Source organism: Arvicanthis niloticus, chromosome 11 (assembly GCF_011762505.2).
Source record: "Arvicanthis niloticus isolate mArvNil1 chromosome 11, mArvNil1.pat.X, whole genome shotgun sequence".
In the NCBI taxonomy this organism is placed as follows: domain Eukaryota; kingdom Metazoa; phylum Chordata; class Mammalia; order Rodentia; family Muridae; genus Arvicanthis; species Arvicanthis niloticus.
The window spans coordinates 50,401,579-50,420,175 of record NC_047668.1 but is presented as its reverse complement, the minus strand read 5'-3'; the positions used below and the strand labels follow the sequence as shown (position 1 = coordinate 50,420,175).

At 50.5% G+C, this 18,597-nt stretch overlaps 1 protein-coding gene across 1 annotated transcript; it reads right to left on the bottom strand.

Annotated features, from left to right (window-relative positions):
- Nucleotides 1-1,147: 1,147 nt before the first annotated feature.
- Gdf7 (growth differentiation factor 7) lies at nucleotides 1,148-12,336 on the bottom strand. Its single transcript, XM_034514611.2, has 2 exons — nucleotides 11,967-12,336; nucleotides 1,148-9,238 (listed from the first exon to the last, which is right to left on the bottom strand). Exons 1-2 carry the CDS (start codon nucleotides 12,334-12,336, stop codon nucleotides 8,226-8,228), a joined length of 1,383 nt encoding a protein of 460 aa, XP_034370502.1. The 3' UTR covers nucleotides 1,148-8,225.
- Between the last annotated feature and the right edge of the window lie 6,261 nt (nucleotides 12,337-18,597).

The following is an 18,597-nucleotide window of genomic DNA, read 5'->3' as shown; positions in this document are numbered from 1 at the left end:
GGCGTGGGCCATGTAGACAATGAAAAACTGAAATTTTAGCCTAGGAGTGTAATGAACAGTGCATGACAGGACTTTACACCTTTCCATTGGAAGGGTCTTAGGGAACATTTATTGTACCTGCCAGAGTATTTAGTTGAGAAGATAGATATTCTCTCAATAAAAGAAAAATGTGTTTGATAATGAAATTAAGAGCACAAAGAGTCTCGAGATCCATTTTTGATAGGAGGGAAACCTGACCACAGAGGTCGTCAGCATACTACAGGAACATTGGATCCAAACTGGACAGGTGCTGCTGTTGTTGGCAAAAAGGTGGGTCACAGTGATGGGGCCCCATATCCCCAAAGGTCATACTGGTCATGAATCCTTCATGAGGGCCAGGTCTGTCAGCTCTCATACCTGCTCCTCTCAGTGATCAAAACCAGAGAACAAATGAAGTGGCCTACTTCAGATGTAGGAAGAAGTCAGACGGAAGAGCCAAGAAAGCACACTACAGGCTGTCGGGGAGAGGAGCAGAAGCAGCTAAGGAGGTGCTGTGTGGAAGACAAAGGCAGGCTGCTTGTCAGATTTTCTCTAAGACTTGCTCCTCTAAAATAAGTCCTTGGTCTCAAAGAGGAAGCCATTCCATTGGCCTTTATGCCTTGAGTCTTCCTTCAGAGGCTAGGCCATGCAGTCTCCAGAGCAGAAGGACCTATGCTTTCTGCAGTGGGATCGGTCCTCAGCAGCCTGGAGTATCCAAAAGCCAAAGGTTTATCCCGTCCAACTGTGTTTTTGAATGATTATTCACTGCTTATAAGCTGTAGTACTCATTCCCTGGGGAGAGAAACATTTTCCAATAGCATTTTGTATTCTTCTCCCCTGAACCCAGGACTACTCAGTGAACCTCATGAAGTGCAGGGCTATGCATAGGGACCTGAGCAGTTTCACAGTGACAGCCCTGTGCTTAGGGCTCCTGGCCATTGTTAGACACCACATTGAGACCCTCTTGCTTAAGGGCACCATGGTCAACACAGACTCGCAGGGCCAGTCCTACCATGTCGCTGACCCAGTCACTCTGATGCACGAGTCCTTGGGTGCTGCTCTCCAAAGGCTAAGTAGGCTAAAAGGCAGCGGTCCAGACGTCCATCTCCAAACACCAGTCAGAAGCAGCTTTATGAATAAAATATTTAATCGATTTATCTGTACAAAATATTCAAGTGGTGATAGATGAGCATACACGCTGTTTAACAAATATATACTGCTATGTAAAGGTTAAGAAAAAATAGTTCGCTGTTTTACATGTCATTTACATTTCAATATGTACAACCTACTTAAGTTTGAGAAGACATATACACATGGATTCATGCCTGCTCTCCAAGGGTTGGTTCTCTGGTAGCTAGTCTGGTCACAACAGCATTGTACAGTGTCATGGGGGAAGAGGGGGCTGCCCAAGTGGCCAGGCTGGGCAGCGAGCAGATACTCAACTGTAGCCTGCAAGCTCCGGCACTCTGCTCTGGCCAGATCCGAGCTGGAAGATTGCCAACAAGGAGATTTCAGTTTTAAAAACCTCTCCCTCCCAGTGCCTGCTCTACCTTCTGAGGAACAGTAGGTGTCATTGCAAAATGAAAGCTACTTCCCCTGAAATTAATTAATTCTGTCTTTAGCCGCTGAGAGAACAGCGTGGAATCGAGCCTTGGTGGCATTACCTTCGCTCAGTTTTGCCATTTCCTTAAAATAACAGTATCGGAATCAGATTAAATTTACTTTTTAAGCTGCAGGCCACTCACCGTGTGCCGCATTCCACTGCCCACCCAGAGCCTACTTACACAGCATCATGCCATGAGCAGGCTCAGGATTCAGCAACAGCCTTCCCAGTGAGAGGACTGGAAAGATCTGCTTCTTTATTGCTACATAAGACAGAATGAAAAACAATCCCAAACTTTTCAGAACTGCGTACCTCATCCACTAAAAGGGCAAGTCAAAGACAGTGTGTTAAACCTTATTTTTGTTTTTATTACATGTTCATTTAGATGAGAGAGAGAGAGAGAGAGAGAGAGAGAGAGAGAGAGAGAACTTTCAGCTAAAAGACCTAATTATGACTTTTTATCAAAGAACCCGAAACATAAAACCTGTTTGTCCTACCATATAATGTGAAATGCAAAAACAAATTACCCTAAGGGTGCTCTATTTAGTCCGTGATTTATCAGAGGTGGAGAATGCCAGAGAAACTCCTCTCAGGAGAGTCTCCGTTCCCTGCTTGGAACACAAGCCTGTTGCCCAGCCAGGAAGCACATTGCATGCTGAACCTTCTCACCAAACTGGATCATTGTTTCTAAACAGAGTGCAGATTGGTTGACTCTGTATGACTCTTGACAGGCTGGCTCCAAAAGTGAGGCCCATTCCTCAGGCCATTCCACAATCCTCAAAGCAAATGGCTGCTGCACCCTGGGAGGAATCAAGGACCTCACTCCTGCCTCAGGGAAAGGCCCCCTAGGAACAGACTTGACCCACTGGGGAGTCAGGCAAGGGCTTCCTGTAGCCCACATGAGTTGTCTGAAAGGAGCCAGGCTGTCAGGAGGGTCTGGAAGTACTGACTAAGTAGGGACAGGTTATATGCAATTGCTGCAAACAAGTAGCTTGCAGGCATGGGGCCCACATGCACCCCACCCCAAGGGAGTTGAGATTGTGTGCTTTGAAGGGATCTGTTCACATTTGCTTCTAACTCAGCAGGACTTCTGCAACACCTTTCCCACAACTCATTTTGGTCCACATTTGCACATGCCAAAAAGGACAGACATAGTTCTAGATACTGACAGCTGAAATTCTAAGGGCCCTAGATGCAGAACGTAGCATCTCACCCCATCTCTAAACATTGGAACTGGAGGTGGTGGATTCCAGTGCTGGTCAGATGGAGCAGTACATGACTACCAAGAAGACGACGCCATGCCCGCCTCCTGCCTGACCTTATCTCCGGCCACCACCATTCAAATGATAGCAAAACAGCTAGCAAAAGCAAAATAGCTGGCCTTGTTCTGGAAGTCTGTAGCACAGCACCTACAGTGCCTGGATTTGGTTTTCAGTCTCTTCTGATTTCCTTGGACAGTTTATTTCTGTATCCACTGAAAAGGAATAAGAAGTTCTGGACTACAGATTCTCTCTTGCCACTCCCTCTGAAAGCAGAGTTTCCATTCTGATGAGCAAAATGTGCTTCTCACACCTTCACACCAAACACAGAAACCGGTCTCAGGAAGTGTCTTTGGTTGCCACAGCCCTCTTACCATTGAAAGGGATGCATGAGAAAGAAACCAGTCCTGTGCTTGCCTCACAGATGCTGGAGGAGGCCTGCAAGATCAACACTGAGCAGTTGAAATGGACCGTTGCCAGTTGAACAGATTTGCTGTGAAGAGAGTACATTGACTGACCAACAATAGCAAGAGAGCCTTGAAATTCAGACTGGTCTTCGGTGACCTCACACCTTCCGCTGCCTGTGCAGACTTACACTTTGTTGTAATGGTTGTCATTGCTGCCAGGAAGTACCATCCCCAGTTCTGTCCGGCTGAAAGTCTAGAGCCAAGTTATAAGCTGTCTACAAGCACAGCACAGGCGGGGCTCAGTTAAGATGCATGTGTGCACATTGGAAGCAGAGCATCCCCCAGTCCCTGGATGATTCTCAGAGCTCACAACCCCAAGGTTGCCTCCCTTGACTCAAGAGAGCAACTGCCCATCTTACAGCAGCCTGGGATTGGGCCCTCTTACTAACAGGGTTCTCTCACCACTGCCCCACTTGGAGTACCTCTTTGTGCTCTCCTCAGCCCTGGCACAAAAGAAGAGGAAAAAAAAAAAAACAAAAAAACAAACTTTGCTTCAGCCCAAAGCTACAAAAGGATTTGCTACAAAAAGCAGAGCTGAGGTGGGGGCCGGGAAGTCTAAACAAACCTCCTCTGAACTCTTCCCATTCAGTGCTTCTTAATGCTTAACTCTGCCACCATTTTTCCAGGTCATATAAAAGAAGATAAGGTCATCTGACCCCTGCCACCAAATCACTCTGCTGATACGCCTCAGCCAGACCTTAGACCCACGGCATAAAGAGGAGACCCTGGGGGGGGGGGGGGGGCAGCCTACCTTCACCCTTGGATCCCTTGCTTAAACCTACAACCTCTGGGCTGCCAACAGTACAACTTTGACTTTCTTCGATGTTACCAGAGAGGACTCACAGCAGTCAGGAGCCCTTTCCTAAAACTCAGTCACCTGGTAGGCTCAGCCTGGATCCGGCTGGATAGGAAGGAGCACAAACACATTGAGTCAGAGTAGCCACACTCTCCAGCCAGGAGGCACAGGACAGCTCCTGGCTGGTAGGGAGTCAAACCCCAAGCCCCAGATCCTGACCTCTCCTGCACCTGCCTTGGCCTGAGTAGAAAACTGTAACAATATTTATGAAGCTCCAACACAGGCACTTAGATAAGATGGTAGATGCACACAAGCCCACACTTGCAGAACTCTGGCCATGTGGCTGTGGCTAGGATTATTCACTTTGCCTTGGAATGTCTGAACAGCTTTCCAGGAAGAATCTTGGCACCTTGGGACTGGAGCAGTTGTCATTTAAGGGACAGATGCTGAAGATCTAGGCAGCGAGATGACTGCCAGTGACTGAATTGCCTCAGGTGTCTCTCAAGAGATACACTGTAAAGCCCTGAAACCTGCATGGCCTTCTACAGTATGAAGAGAGCTGATTCCTTGGTGTACAGAGAGGCCTTGACTCTAAGACTAACCAGAGATATCAGCTGACCACCCTAAGGAGATCTAGTGATGTCTCACCCACTCCTCAAATTTTGTAACAACTTTGCCATCTCTTCCACATCCTCTCTTCCCTTCCCACCCCTGACACTTACAAAAAGGAAATGAAGGCCCACTGCTTCCTGACAGAAAGCTGCTGTCCCCATCCTCCCAACCACTATCCTCCCAACCCACCTGCTGAGGCCCTGATGCTGAGTCCCTTAGAAAGGGCCCTGCCTCCCTGTACTTGGCCCCCAAGAGGACACTCTCTGGAGAACCATCAAGACCTATGACAGTGTGTTCTCCCCTTTCCACTGCCTTTTCAGGGCAGACTCAAAGGAGGAGCCAGCCTCTCAGGGCACAAGATGCTCTTGGAAAGAATGTGCCTGGATGCCCGACTTTAAGAAGGAATGCAATCTACAGCCTCATTTATGTCTGCCTTGAATGGGAGGAGCTGGTGAGATGAGGACCTGTGGGATTAGCATCCAGAGCATGCTGGTTGTCAAGGAAGATCAGCATGGGACAGAGAGATGCACCAGCCTTTGGCAGCACTCCCACACAATGCACTAGCTTATGATGCCATACCACTTGAGCATGGAAATGCCAGGAAAGTGGGCAAAGGCCGAGCATGAACACTACAGCCCAGCACAGCTCCAACCATTTTTTCCTCACAATAAGATTAAGTAGCCGACCACCCTCTCTGCAAAGGCCCAGCCCAGCTGCTTGGTAACCCCAAATCCCACAAGGCCAAAGTCTAGGAATCCTGAAAATGCCTTCCTGCCAATGGAGAGGGTTACCTTTAATCCATAAATTATGGCTTCAAACAGCAAACCAGACCAGCTTGGTGTCTGGCAGGACTGTGGGCCCAGCTGGACTGCCTCTGCTTCCTTAGCAGGGCTGTCAGTCTTCCCTTACTTGAAGTAGTGGTTCAGGTTATCTCAAGTAGCAGGACACTGTTCCCCAACAATGTAGAGAATTCTGTTTACTTCAGTAGGGAGACCCTGGTGATCTCAGGCTGGGGAGAAGGGGACACCCTAACAGACATGGTCTGTGCTGACTACAGCATCCAGCCAAGGATTCCAGGATGCAGCTAAGTTTGTTCTGGTCACCCAGCCCTACTAAACCCTAGATGACAAGCAGATGATGAAAAATGTTCCCAACTCTGCAGGCAGCAGCCTTTCTCCGCCTCTTGGCAAGCTACTTTAACCACATCCCATCTGCCCCACACACGGTTGGCCCTTTTGTGGTCGTAAAATACATCCTCTAGAAGATGGCCATAGGAAGCAGAAATAGGAGAAGGACGCTGTTGCTAGTTCCACAAAGCATCCACAAAGAATCAAGGGGAACCTGGGAGAAGTTCTGATCATTCAGTAAACAAAGAGCACCTGAGGCCTCAGAGGCAGAGGACACTGTTGACCATTCTAATGACAATACCCTTCTGTGGGTACAGCCTCAACACAGGGAACTACCCACTCTCAAAACATCACTTTCTTGTTAGAAAGAAGTCATCAAGTTAAAAAGGGGGCAGGGGCCAATGGATATTTCCCTACTGTATAACAGCCAAGCCAAATTATTTTTCCCCAAAAGTTGTTTGGCCTAGTCACAAAAATTTTTTTAAAGTATTAAAATGTTTGCTTCTATACAAAAGTAGTAAACACCCTAAATTGTTCTCAAATATAATAGTCTACTGTAATTTTCATTGATTTTTCTAAACTTAATACAGCTCTTAGCTTCACAACCATTTTATTCTCCATGGTGACATCAGAGCAGCCACTATTAAATCATCTAAAACAGAAGAGGGAGGTTTCCCTGGGAAAATCCAGGAATCTGGAAGCACATTTCTGCCCAGGCACAAAAAAAAAAAAAAAAAAAAAAAAAAAAAAAAAAAAAAAAAAAAGACATTATATCAAGAGTAGCCACTTTGTGATTTAAAAGAAAAAAAAAATGATGAAATTGTTGCATTTTCTGGTTACAGAGATACCCAGTCATATAAGTTCACATTGTAAAAGGAGATAAGTCTTCATTTTAAGAATAAATTATACATGGATTATTTTCCCCTTTGGGGTGGGGTGGAATTTAACAAAACAAAAATGAAAAGTCTCAGATGAGATTCTTAAATAAATTAGCTGAATCTAAATTTTCATCCTTCCTGTCTCTCAGGAGTATCCACTAAGGACTAAGATACCTGTAAACCGTCCTGGGCCTTGGCATTCAAGATAAGTGCAGAATTAATTCCTCTCCCAAAGCCTGAAGTAGAAACCCTAGCATACTGTTGACGCAGACAGGTGCAGCCCAGCTTGTTTCTGTCTCCCTAGCCATTGACAGGATGCCCCAAAGGATGAACTGGCACTAAGAAATCAAACACCTCTGCAGAACAAAAATTCTGGAGATGGGAGACAGGCTTGCAACCTGCTCATTCCACAACGTAGGAGTGAAAACCTGCTTCCTCCAGCCCTGCAGGTCCAGGCTGTGTGTTTAGGTCTGACAAAGGCGTTTATGTGTGGCTTTAGTCCCCCTCGATGTCACACTGCCCCCCCCCCCAAAAAAAAGCAACGAACACAGTGAAAGGCACACACAGGCCACCACAGATTTGATAGCAAAGCATAAACACTTATTGCCTTTTGGAGGGGGCTGTGCCTACCTGACAATGGGCTTGGATCCTGGGCTGAAACTGGTAGCCCCAGGCAGGACACTCAATCCCTGACAGCCTTCTTCCCAGCCTCTTAGGAAATCCTCTTGGCACAGTCCTCCACTTCTGCTTGCACACTTGTTGCTCTACCTCCAGTCACTGCCTTCTAGAAGCTTCTAAACCTGGAAGATCCTATCCTATTCCTCACCTGTCTCCTCCATTTCACACACACCCTCAGGAGAAAACTATTCCTTCTTCTTTCCAGATCATTCCTAATTGGAATTGATTTTTTTTAAGTCGGTGTTGGCATTCTTTTGGATAAAGCTTCCTTTTCAAATCTGAGTGAGTCCCACGGCAGACTTGTTTAGGAGATGGGTGCTTCCTCCCAAACCCCAGTGGTTCCTTACTTTTTGAAGATTCCCAATGCCCACCTCCAGAGAATCTGGATATTACAGCCCTACAGTGGGACTCCATGTCCAATGTCAGGAATCCAGCCACCCAGCAGAGCCACACCGCCTCCAACTAATGCTAACCCGTTTCTACTTGGATTTAGAGTCAATTACCGCAACATAAACACAGACACACTTCCCTCTCCTAAAAGGGACAGAGGTTTGTATCAATGTGAGCTATAAGCATGACTATGACATCCAGTCGCTGCACACGATCTCTCTGCCCAAGGCTTTCAGCGCCTGCCATCCACAGTAAACATGTGCGTGAGTGAAGGAGTGTGGAAATATGAGTGTTAACTGTGTGCTCGCAGAGGCCATAGTCTGCCGTCCCTCAAGGCCTGGTGACATGTGCTCTTCAGCTAGAATCCTGGGCAGCAAGACCCTCCCCAGACCGCATGCTACCTGCAGCCGCAGGCCTCCACCACCATGTCCTCATACTGCTTGTAGACCACGTTGTTGGCGGCATCAATGTAGAGGATGCTGATGGGGCTGAGACGAGCGGGCACGCAGCAGGAGGCTGGCGCCGCGTCGGGCGCCATGGAGTTGAGCAGCGTCTGAATGATGGCATGGTTGGTAGGCTCCAGGTGCGAGCGCAGCGGAAAGTCGCAAACGCCCTCGCAGTGGTATGCCTCGTAGTCTAATGGCGCGATGATCCAGTCGTCCCAGCCCAGCTCCTTAAAGTCCACATGCAGTGGCTTGCGACTGCAGCGACTCCGGCCTCTGCGTCCGTGGCCCCTGCCTACGCCTCCACTGCCGCCTCCACCGCCGCCGCCGCCGCCGCCCCCGCCGCCCCCACCGCTTCCCTGCGCTCCCCGAGTCCCAGACAGCGCGGTCCGCCGCCGCCTGCGACCGCCCGGGGTGGCTTTCCGAGACCCAGAGCCTGGTCCTGGATCCGGTGGCGGCTCTGCGGCGGCCCGAAGAGCGCGGGCCTGAGCGCGGATCTCCCGGAACAGACTCTCTTTCCTCTGCGTACGGGAGGAGATCACCAACAACGCGCGCTCCTCGGCTGCCGTGCCGCCACCGTCGCCACCGCCCGGCCAGCCGAAGCCCAGTCGTCTCAGGGCCAGAGGGCTGTTCTCCGAGCTCGTCACTGCGCGCAGCACCAGGCAGAACTTGCGGGAGGCGCGCGGCCAGCGGCGGTGGCTCTGCACCGCGTCCGTCACGTCGAACGCCTCCCAACGCGCGCCGTGCAGGGGCTCGGCGGCCCGCGAGTGTAGCAGGTGAGCTGGGCCGGCCTCGTCTGGGCACGTGGACAGCAGCAGCAGCAGCGGAGGCAGGGTCCCACTGTCCCTGTCTGGCTCCGGAGACCTCCGGCGCAGCACGCGCAGCTCGGCATTCACCACCTCGTCGGCGTCGGAGAGGCTGGATACGTCGAATAGGAAGCTCTGGACTGAGTCGGCCGCCGATTCGTCTACGGGGAAGGACAGGAACAGAAAGAGCAGGGTGAGGGTAAAGCCGGTACACGCAGCAATGGGGAAGGCAGCTTGGCTTCGTTTAGCTTGCCTATCCTTGATACAAAAAAAAAAAAAAAAAAAAAAAAAAAAAAAAAGACTCAGAAAGGACCGTAGGAGCCAACAAGCATCCCGGCATCTGGGTTCCCACAGGAATGCTGTCAATCTGGCCTCAGAGGGTCGGGAGGAAGAAGGGATTCTTTTTGTCGCCTACACCTGAAGCTTTGGTTCTTCGACCACCGCGACAGCCACACACACACCTAAATAGCTGAACTGTGGGGTTCAAGAGCGCACCACCGCATCTTATGACCAAAAAATTAAGGCTTGATCTTTAGTTCTGTTGCCTGCTTTGACATCTTACGTTTGCCGAAATGGTAGGTCAATTTTCTGGGCAGGGCGGACCTGAAGGACAAGTGGGCCCAGCAGAAAGGCGCTCACAGGCTTTCCCAAGAACTTGCTTCATATGGAGTTTGCCCCTTACTGCTGAGCTGAGCGCCCCCAGAGAGCTACAAGCACCCCTGACTGTGAGAAAACGAAAACTTCCCATTCCCTAAAAACACTTTTCCCTTTGGCTCCTTTTCTTCTCCCAACCCAGCGTAGACACCGGCACTGACCACGGCTTTCCGTGCAAAGTGGGCCCTGAGAATTGTCCAGAAACGGAACACATAAGCACCGCGACAGGGACACCCTCCGCTCCAGCCCACCCTGCCCCTTCAGCCAAGTTAGCAACAGGTTCTCCCAAGTCCTCGGTGAACTTTCATTCTTGGTCGTCCTCCTCAACCCCGTTCTTGGCTCCTTCTGGTGCACCCGCGGCCACCAAGAAGAATGGAAAAGACAGCAGGACGCAGAGAGCCTTCACGGAGAGATCAGAGGAGGCCATGGCTGCTTATTCTTTTGCTCTGGTGTGATTTATTTCGGGCTTGGGATTTTATTTCTGGTCATGGGCCTTTTTTCTTTTGGGGTGGACTCAGGCAAAAAAAAAAAAAAAAAAAAAAAAAAGTTTAAATTCCACCAAAGAGTAGATAAGGCGTTGCCTTTGAAGGGGGTCATATGGTTTCGTTTTGCCCCATCGGAGAGACCATGAAAACTCCCCCCATCTTTGAGGATTTGTTTAACCATGGACGCCAGGCCCTCTCGTCATAAGTCTACAGTCTGGGTGTAGTGTGCTGCCTCCAACAGCTCTGTTCTAAACGGAAGCTGGTGGCAAGCTAGACAGAGGTCCTGGGCTGTATTCCCAGCCCCTGCTTTTCCCTCAAAGACCCTCTTTCTCTGCAGCCTCCACCTCACCCTGCTTCCTCGGCCTTGCTACCTCCCCAGGGAGGGAGAAAAGGTGACCAGCCTCTGGGTCCTGCTGGTCAAGCAGAGCTACACAGGAAGGATTTAGCTGGTTCTATAACCTTGTACACTCAGCCAGCCCTGACGAAATCTGATGTTTCTGCTACTTTAGGCCCCTTCCTGTTCTCTCAGTATCAGCAGCTTGGGAGCATCCTATGCAGGGACAGGTTAGCAGTTTTCCCTGATTCTGTATACTGGGACTGGAATTTCCTGTAAGGATCCCACGCTTGGGAAATGCATGCTGGTCCTAAATGCCCCCATAGAAGCCATAGGCCCTCCTGGATCTGAGATTTCTACGTATGAAACAAAGCTGTTTGCGTATACATGCTGTGCGCTGAGTGTGTTTCTGAGATGGGTGATGCGTGGTGGCCACAGCCTGTTTTCCCACGCTGGTATCAAAGGCCTGCAGCCTGCCAAAGGCCGCCTTGCCTTCCTTTCCAGCCCTATTTGCCTTCCTTTCCCTCCTGATTTCCAAGCTAGATCTTTGACTGGGCAGAATTGAGGCCAAAATTACTTGCATTTCCGCCTGAAATTAGTTAAAATTTCCCTATCTGTCTGCTTTAATGACTTCAATGGAGATTAATAAAAGCCAGATGACAGACACACACTGCAACTACCCCACAACCCCACCCACATCCTACCTTTCGAGGGCCCGACACAGGGTAAAATGTGATGTTTAAGCTCCAGGCATTCCTATCCTCCCCAAACAACCGAGGTCCTGGACTCGGGCTGCTGGGGCCTACTGCCACAGAACACAGGCGCCCAAACTCTCTTCCCATACACAAGCCACCATCCACCCGAAGAGGCCTGCCTGAGAGGGGCCCTCCTGATACCGAGAGAGGCCATTTACTTTAATCTGATACCAGCTCCTCTACCCTGAATTCCCCAGAGCTTCACTTTGCTTATAACCCCCAGCCCCCAGCCCCCCCCCCCCACTGGAAACAAGGAACTACCATCACTGCTAGTCCCTCTTGGCGGGAACTCAAAGGCCCCAACTCTTGCCCTTCTTTCTTCTCCCAGGGCTCCAGGCCCGAGGCTACACTAGACCCTTCCCGAAAGAAGCAGATCTTGAACTCCGCTCTGCCTGAGGGGAACCTGCCAGCCCGTTCTAAAGAGCAACACCCACCCCCTCAGCCCTCGAAGACCAAGCCTTGACTGGCACCACAGTCCAGGCTTAGGGGTTCGTGTACGATGACTTCGAAGATGGCTTTTTCTCTCTAACACTTGAGGATAGCTATAGAGACCATCACTCGAACGGAGTGATGGGTCGAACGGAGCAGAAGTTTGCCTCCCTGGCTCATCTCGGGCCAGGAGCAGACGGGGTGGGCTGGTGCGCAGAAAGGCGTAAAGTACCTTGAGCTGCTTGGTCTGTGAAGCCAGTGATCGTGTCCACGCGGTCCTGCCCTAAAGCTGCCGCGGCCGGAGCCCTCCCCGCCAGGCTCCGGTAAAGCGACATCATGAAGTGGTGTGGCACCACCGAGCCGTTCCTGAAGCCAGAGCCCGCAGCGCGGCGCACAGCGCGGGGACCGGGAACCGCAGCGGCCTGGAGAGCCGAAGGGCCTGGAGCCCGGGCGAGGGTCCGCCCGCCGCCGCTGCCGCCCCCGGGGCTCCAGGCTGGTCCTGCCCCCGCCGCTCGGAGCACCGCGGCAGCTTCCAGCCCGTCGCGGGGACGGCAAGCGCTCAGCAGCCAGAGACACAGCGCGGCGGCAGCGTTCAGGTCCATGGGCTCCGTGGGCCGGCCGGCCGCGCGACACGGGCTCCGTGGCTCCGGGAAGTCCCCCGACGCCTTTTGAACATAGTGTTTAATAATGGGGGAAGTGTGCGCAGCAAGCCGCTGCCCCCCTCCTCTCCCACCCCACCCCCGCCCAACACTCGGAGCAGCGCCCCCTGCTGAACGCTCGACCGGCAGCGCTGAGCCCCCCAACTCAGGCCTATCACGCAATGCAGGGTAGAAGCCGCCTCCCCTCGCTGTAGTGCCTGGTCCCTGTCCTTGCCAAGTGAAGGCCACCCGCCCGAGGCTCCCGCCACAAGGCGGTGCCCCGCCTCCCCTCCCTAAGGCACTGCGACCCCCCCCCTCCCCGCCCCAAGACCTCAGCGCTCTCCTTGGCTGGAAGATGGGGCGTCGCGCGTACCCGCCCAGCTTCCTGCCCACTCCTCTAGGAGAAACACCGCCCTCCCCGGGATCTTGCGAGTGCTAGGGATGCCAGAACCCGGCCAAGACAAGACTGGGCCCCTCCCATCCAGCTTTCTCGCCGTGCGCCCCTTTGATGGATGCTCATTAGGAAGCTACCAGGGATGTTTACGGTACACATTTGGATGTCACCCTCTCCCGTCTACAGCCCTCTGAAGCTAACAGTGGGAGGCCAGAGCAAGGGAAAGGAGTTGTGATGAAGGATAAGTGGCTGGAGGGACAGATGGGCACGGACCGACTGTCGGAAAGGAAAAGCTTTGGATGGGCATCGTGAGCCAAAGCAGGAGCCAAAATCTTAAAGGGCTTAATGAGTTAGGAAGGCGGGGACTAGCGGACTCCAAGCAATGTCGGTCTCGAATGTGCAACCAAAGCGCTGACCTTCAATCTGCCGTCTGGTCAGGGACCAACGGGGAGCAGGCGACCACATTTCTTCAAGGTCTGCAGGGCAAAAGGCAAGAGGGCTACTGGTATGTTTGCGTGCCCAGAGGCTGGGCAGCAGAACCACGGAGTAGTGCTCTGTTGCCAGTGTAGTGACAGCACCCTATGAGCATGGGTAGAAAGGTCCACCTCCGGCCTGTGCCTGGGGGACACCTGAGCATGCTGGGGCTTTTGTTTGGCTAACTTCCTCCCCACCCCTGCTCTGAGGAGGAAAGTTACCAGCGTATGTTTAGTTCAGACAAATCCCAGAGCAAGGATGTCCAGAAAATAGACGATCAAGTGTCAGGGGGCTTTAAAAGCCTGGACCCCAAACCCTCTACTTAACATTGCTCTGGATACCAAATTCAAAATCTAAGCAGGTCTGTGAGTCTACAGGTCGAGGTGCTATCTAAAAGCCTCTTCCTAATAAACTATAGCCCACCCTGCTCTCCAGATAGACCTAGACAGAGAGAGAGAGAGAGAGAGAGAGAGAGAGAGAGAGAGAGAGAGAGAGAGGAGGAGAGAGAAGAGAGAAAGAAGAGAGAAAGAAGAGAGAAAGAAGAGAGAAGAGAGAAGAGAGAGCAGAGTCTGGGGCCTCCAGGATGTCTGGAAGCTGGAAGGAGTTAGAAGAGTTGGAGTTAGTGAAAGACCTGATGTTAACTCAGTCTATAGCAGGAACTGTGCACCTGGACCACGGTCTGTGCTGCCTTCCTGCTGTTGCCCAGATGGTGGGCATCTGGGATGACGACCTACCTTTGGTGGCCAGGTTGGGGAGCGGATGCAAAAGCCATAATTATGGGTTTCTTTCTTTGAGTGCCTGGAGGAAGTGGCTCTAGTAGGGCAGGGACTTCCCTGCCCAGCCACCCACCCACCCCTGCCACATGGCCAACCAGGGGTCTCTTTGCTCAGAGGGACACTGGGTTCTGGTGCCTCACTGGCCTTTCTACAGACGCCACTCATGTCCAGACTTTGAGTGTTTCACAAATCAATTCACAATTCAAGAAAACAGAGAGCCCTGGGCTGTCACTGCCTTGGATGCAGCTCTGGCTTTGGCCACTGACAGTCCTGGCAAGTTCCCTCCACTTATCTTGGTTCTGTTTCTCCAACTGTATAAAGGGAAGAGTGGAAGGGCCCTGGTACTATGTTGGCCCAGTGAATGATAAGTGTTTCTTGACTACATGACATCCGTGCCCCTAGGCCACGTTGGGACTTAGGAAGTTGGGATAGGTTGGTGATCCTTCCTGCAGCGGACGCAAGTAGCTTTTGTTTGAGACTAAATGTCCTGGTCCGTAATTCTGTGGGTGGCTTAGATACTGCCTAAACCAGAGATGGCTCAGTCACTTGTTCTCATCCTCCGGGATGTTCTGAGCACTAGCAGAGTCCAGAAGAGAAGGAGGTTTTATGAGCTCACCGGAAGCCCTTAGAGGAGAATAGAAGGCGTGGGAGGTTCAGCACAACCTGCACGTAAAGCGGGCTATTCCCTGGTCATTTGTACTTCTTGGTCCAGACCCATTCATCCACCCATCCATCTCTGCTCATTTCTTCTTGTAGCAACTTCTTATGGCTAGGCACTCTTCCGTGTGTTACAAATTCATCGATACACCAGACAAACTCATGGAAAGCCAGGGTGTGCGGAAGAAATAATAGCCAGTGATACACAAATGCCTGACAGACCATCAAAGATGTTCTGAGTACCTTGATGGGAGAGAACTTTTTTGTCAGCAGAGACCACATTGAAGCAGAGCCCCAAAAGAGGAAGGCATGGGGGTGTCGAAGGACTGCCTGGCTCCTTCCCTCTTCCTTCTGCTTAACTGATACTTGCCACTTGTCACTTGCCCATGCCATCTCCCCACAGCTGCTCTATCCTGTGATTTTTTTTTTTTTTTTTTTTTTAGAAAGTTGAGTTAACTTTGTCTGGGGTCAAGTGATAAAGTAGCACACCCTGGAGTAACAGTCTTGGCTCAGATTTTGGCTTCCACTACCCTAAGGAGGTGAGAGGACTAGGGGTTTGGTCTGCTACTCCCCTCCATGACCCTCTCTGGATTTCTGGAATCTTCTCACTAAAGAAAGTGACTCTAAGGTCCCAGGAAGGGCTATGAGAGAACTCCCCAATGGACTCTCCTTTCTGCCTCTGCCACGGACTGGGAACTAACTCACACTGTGCTTGGGAAAAAGCCTGGAGAATGAGCAACAAGGAGCCAGAGACCCACCTTGCCCAGGGCTTCCAAGGCCCGTGAATGAGCACCAATCTGGGGAGAAAATTCAGAAGACAGAGAAAAAGAAAGTCAGGGAATTTCCTCAGCCATTCATCTTTCACTGTGCGTAACCAGCTCAACCTTGATGGTCCTCCAGCCTCACCCAGATAACTAGCCCTCCTGTGTGATGAGAAGAGTACGAGGGGTCCCTTAGAAGTGAACTGCTGAGGTACCAGAATGGCCGAGTGGTTAAGGCGCTGGGCTTAAGTGAACTGCTGGGCAGCCCACATGATCCATGAGAGGGAGCCGAGTCCTCCAACAGAGAGTGGTGGCTTGCAGCCTGTAACTTGGCATCACAGCCATCTCTGTGTCTGGCTGACCCTTTGCTTTCCACTGAGGTCCAGAACATCCTGGTTCTGCTCTGCTGAGGATACTAGTGAAGGAAATGAGGAGTGACATGAAGTTCTCTGTCCTGGCCACTGGGGGGGGAAGGGGGGGAGAGGGGGAACGGGGTCCCTACAGCCTCACAAACCTAACACCCTCAATGTGTACTCCAGAAGGCCAAGAGACCTGAACTCAAGCCACCTGTTTACCCTCTGGCTACGAGCCCCTCACTCTTCCTGGCTTTACCTCCTGCTCGATATAGTGAGACTGGGGACAAAGATGGAGGAACCATGACAAGAGGACCAAGAGTATGTCGTCTGGAGAAGCAGGGTACCAATTTAGATCTCCCTGAGAGGAGATGGAGGGAGAGAAGAGAGAACCTGCAGAGACACCTATTTGCCTCTTCATTCTCTTCTGATGATATGAGCTCCTCCACTCAGCCCCTAGGAAAGCTTCATGAGTCTCTCCCAGAAAGACCTGGGACAGCATAAATACAAATTCCAGAAGGTTCTGGCACAGCACCAGTGTATGCCTAGGGTCAGGCTTCCTCAAGCTGCAGGAATTTCCCATGCTTAACCTATAACTAGGCTGCACAGGTTGCCCCCAGCAACAGCTCTGGCATTCACACTGGGGGTCCTCAAAAGCCCTGGCCCCAGGCCTCTGGGCGTGGTCTGCTCTGTGGCCCAGACCACCCGGTGGGGGAGGGGAGGAGAGGTAATGGGAGAAGATGGAAGGGTAGTTTCTTTCCCAGAGGCCTTCCTCTGGGTATATTTCAGTGCCTCCTAGTCAGGACAAACTGTAGAAGACTTGTGGATAGTACCATCTGCTGGCCACAGTATGTAACAGCACTTGACTGCTTAAGCCCGGGACTATTAAACTGAGATGACCACATCCAGTGAAATTAAAACAAACAAACAAAACACTGTAGTATGGGGGAGGAATTTGCCCTCAAACCACCATTACTATGGACTTTCTTTTTGAGATTGACAAAGTTGACCTCTATCCACAATCCCAGCATCCAGGGAGCAAAGAGATTTTGACTTTCCAGCCAGCCTGGGCTGCATGATGAGACAGACACTGTCTCTGCAAAGCCTAGCATCCTCTGCTCCTTTAAATGGGAATAGGTAGGGCCTTGGAGGAGGTGTGACCTTGTTGGAAGAGGTGTGCCACTGTGGGGTGGATTTTGAGGTTTCAAAAGCTTATGCCAGCCAGCCGCGACGACGCGCCGCCCCCCCCCCCCCCCACCTGCTGATCAGGATGTAAAGCTCTCAGCTAGTGTTCCACTGTTTTCTACCATAGTGACAATGGACTAAGACATAGTGACAATTGGAGCTTGTAAGCAAGCTATCAATTAAATGCTTTCTTTCCTGGGTTGCTTTGGTCATGGTGTCTCCTCACAGCAATAGAGCTAAGACAGCACCCAAAATTAAAAATCAACAAGGACTTTTAGAATCAAAGGGGCATTGTACAATAATTTGGAATGCCCATTCCTCCACCATTTGGAGGAGGACCAAATTATTGACCAAATGTGGTCAAAGAGCTCAGGGTTTCTGTTCTAGATACACAAAAATGACAGGGATAGCGCTAGTTCGTGCTTGCCAACTTGACACAAACTACAGTCACCTGGGAAGGGGAACCTCAAGTGAGGAATTGCCTCCATAAAATTGGCTAGCAAGCATGTCTGAGGGACGTTTTTCTTTTTCTTTCTTTCTTTCTTTCTTTTATTTTTATTTATTTATTTATTTATTTGGCTTTTCGAGACAGGGTTTCTCTGTGTAGCCCTGGCTGTCCTGGAACTCACTCTACAGACCAGGCTGTCCTCGAACTCAGAAATCTGCCTACCTCTGCCTCCCAAGTGCTGGGATTAAAGGCATGCACCACCACTGCCCAGCTAGAGGGACGTTTTCTTGATTAATGATTGATATGAGAGGGCCCTGACTACGGTGGGCATTGCTACTCCTGGTGTTCCTGGATTGTATAAGAAAACAAGCTGAGCAAAGCACGGGAAGTAAGTCAGTAAGCCGTGTTCCTCTACAGTCTGCTCCAGTTCCTGCCTCCAGGCTGCTGCCTTGAGTTCCTGCCCAGGCTTCCCTTGGTGATAGTTTGTAACCTGTAAGGGGAAAAAAAAAACTTCTCCTCCCCTAGTCATGAAACATGACTAATAGAATAGTAGTTACTATGTTACTAGTGGATACTATGTTACTAGTAGATAATAGTAACATAACCAGTATCATAGTAACAGAGAAGCACAGCAATACAGGGACAAAGTTAACTGTGATCTGGGAAGACAGAGAGCCTGCAGATCAGAAATAGATGCAGACACCAGAAAGTAGCTTCTAGTCTCAGATGAAACTTTAAGCTAACTGGGGCCTAATAAGTCTCCTGATTCCTGCAACAGATCCATTGAATAGGTAAGCTGACTCAGGTCTTGGGACCATGTGGCAAAGACCTCTGGGAAATATGTCTGCAGAAGGTACTCTGAAGCTGTCCCATAGAGAACAGTGCACCTACAAATCTCGTTTCTTATGATATAAACCCACATTAATTTCAGGTACGTCAAATGACTTATGGAAAATATGAACATAATAAGCATATTATAGGAATCTGCATTGACCGAGCTTGGGTAGGGAATTATTTTCTAAGTACAATTACATTATTGAAACCACTAAGGGTCATATTCACAGAAGGAATTTAATTGTAAAATCTTGAACCGTGCATATAAAATATTCTAAGTACAGAAATGACTTTAAATGATCACACTCAACATTACCATCTCGGGGGAACACCAGTATCTTGG

Coding starts and splice junctions, on each gene's coding strand:
- Gdf7 (XM_034514611.2), bottom strand. CDS start 12,336: ATGGACCTGAACGCTGCCGCCGCGCTGTGTCTCTGGCTGCTGAGCGCT. Junction 9,239..11,966: donor CACAGACCAAGCAGCTCAAG/GTACTTTACGCC, acceptor CCTTCCCCGTAG/ACGAATCGGCGGCCGACTCA.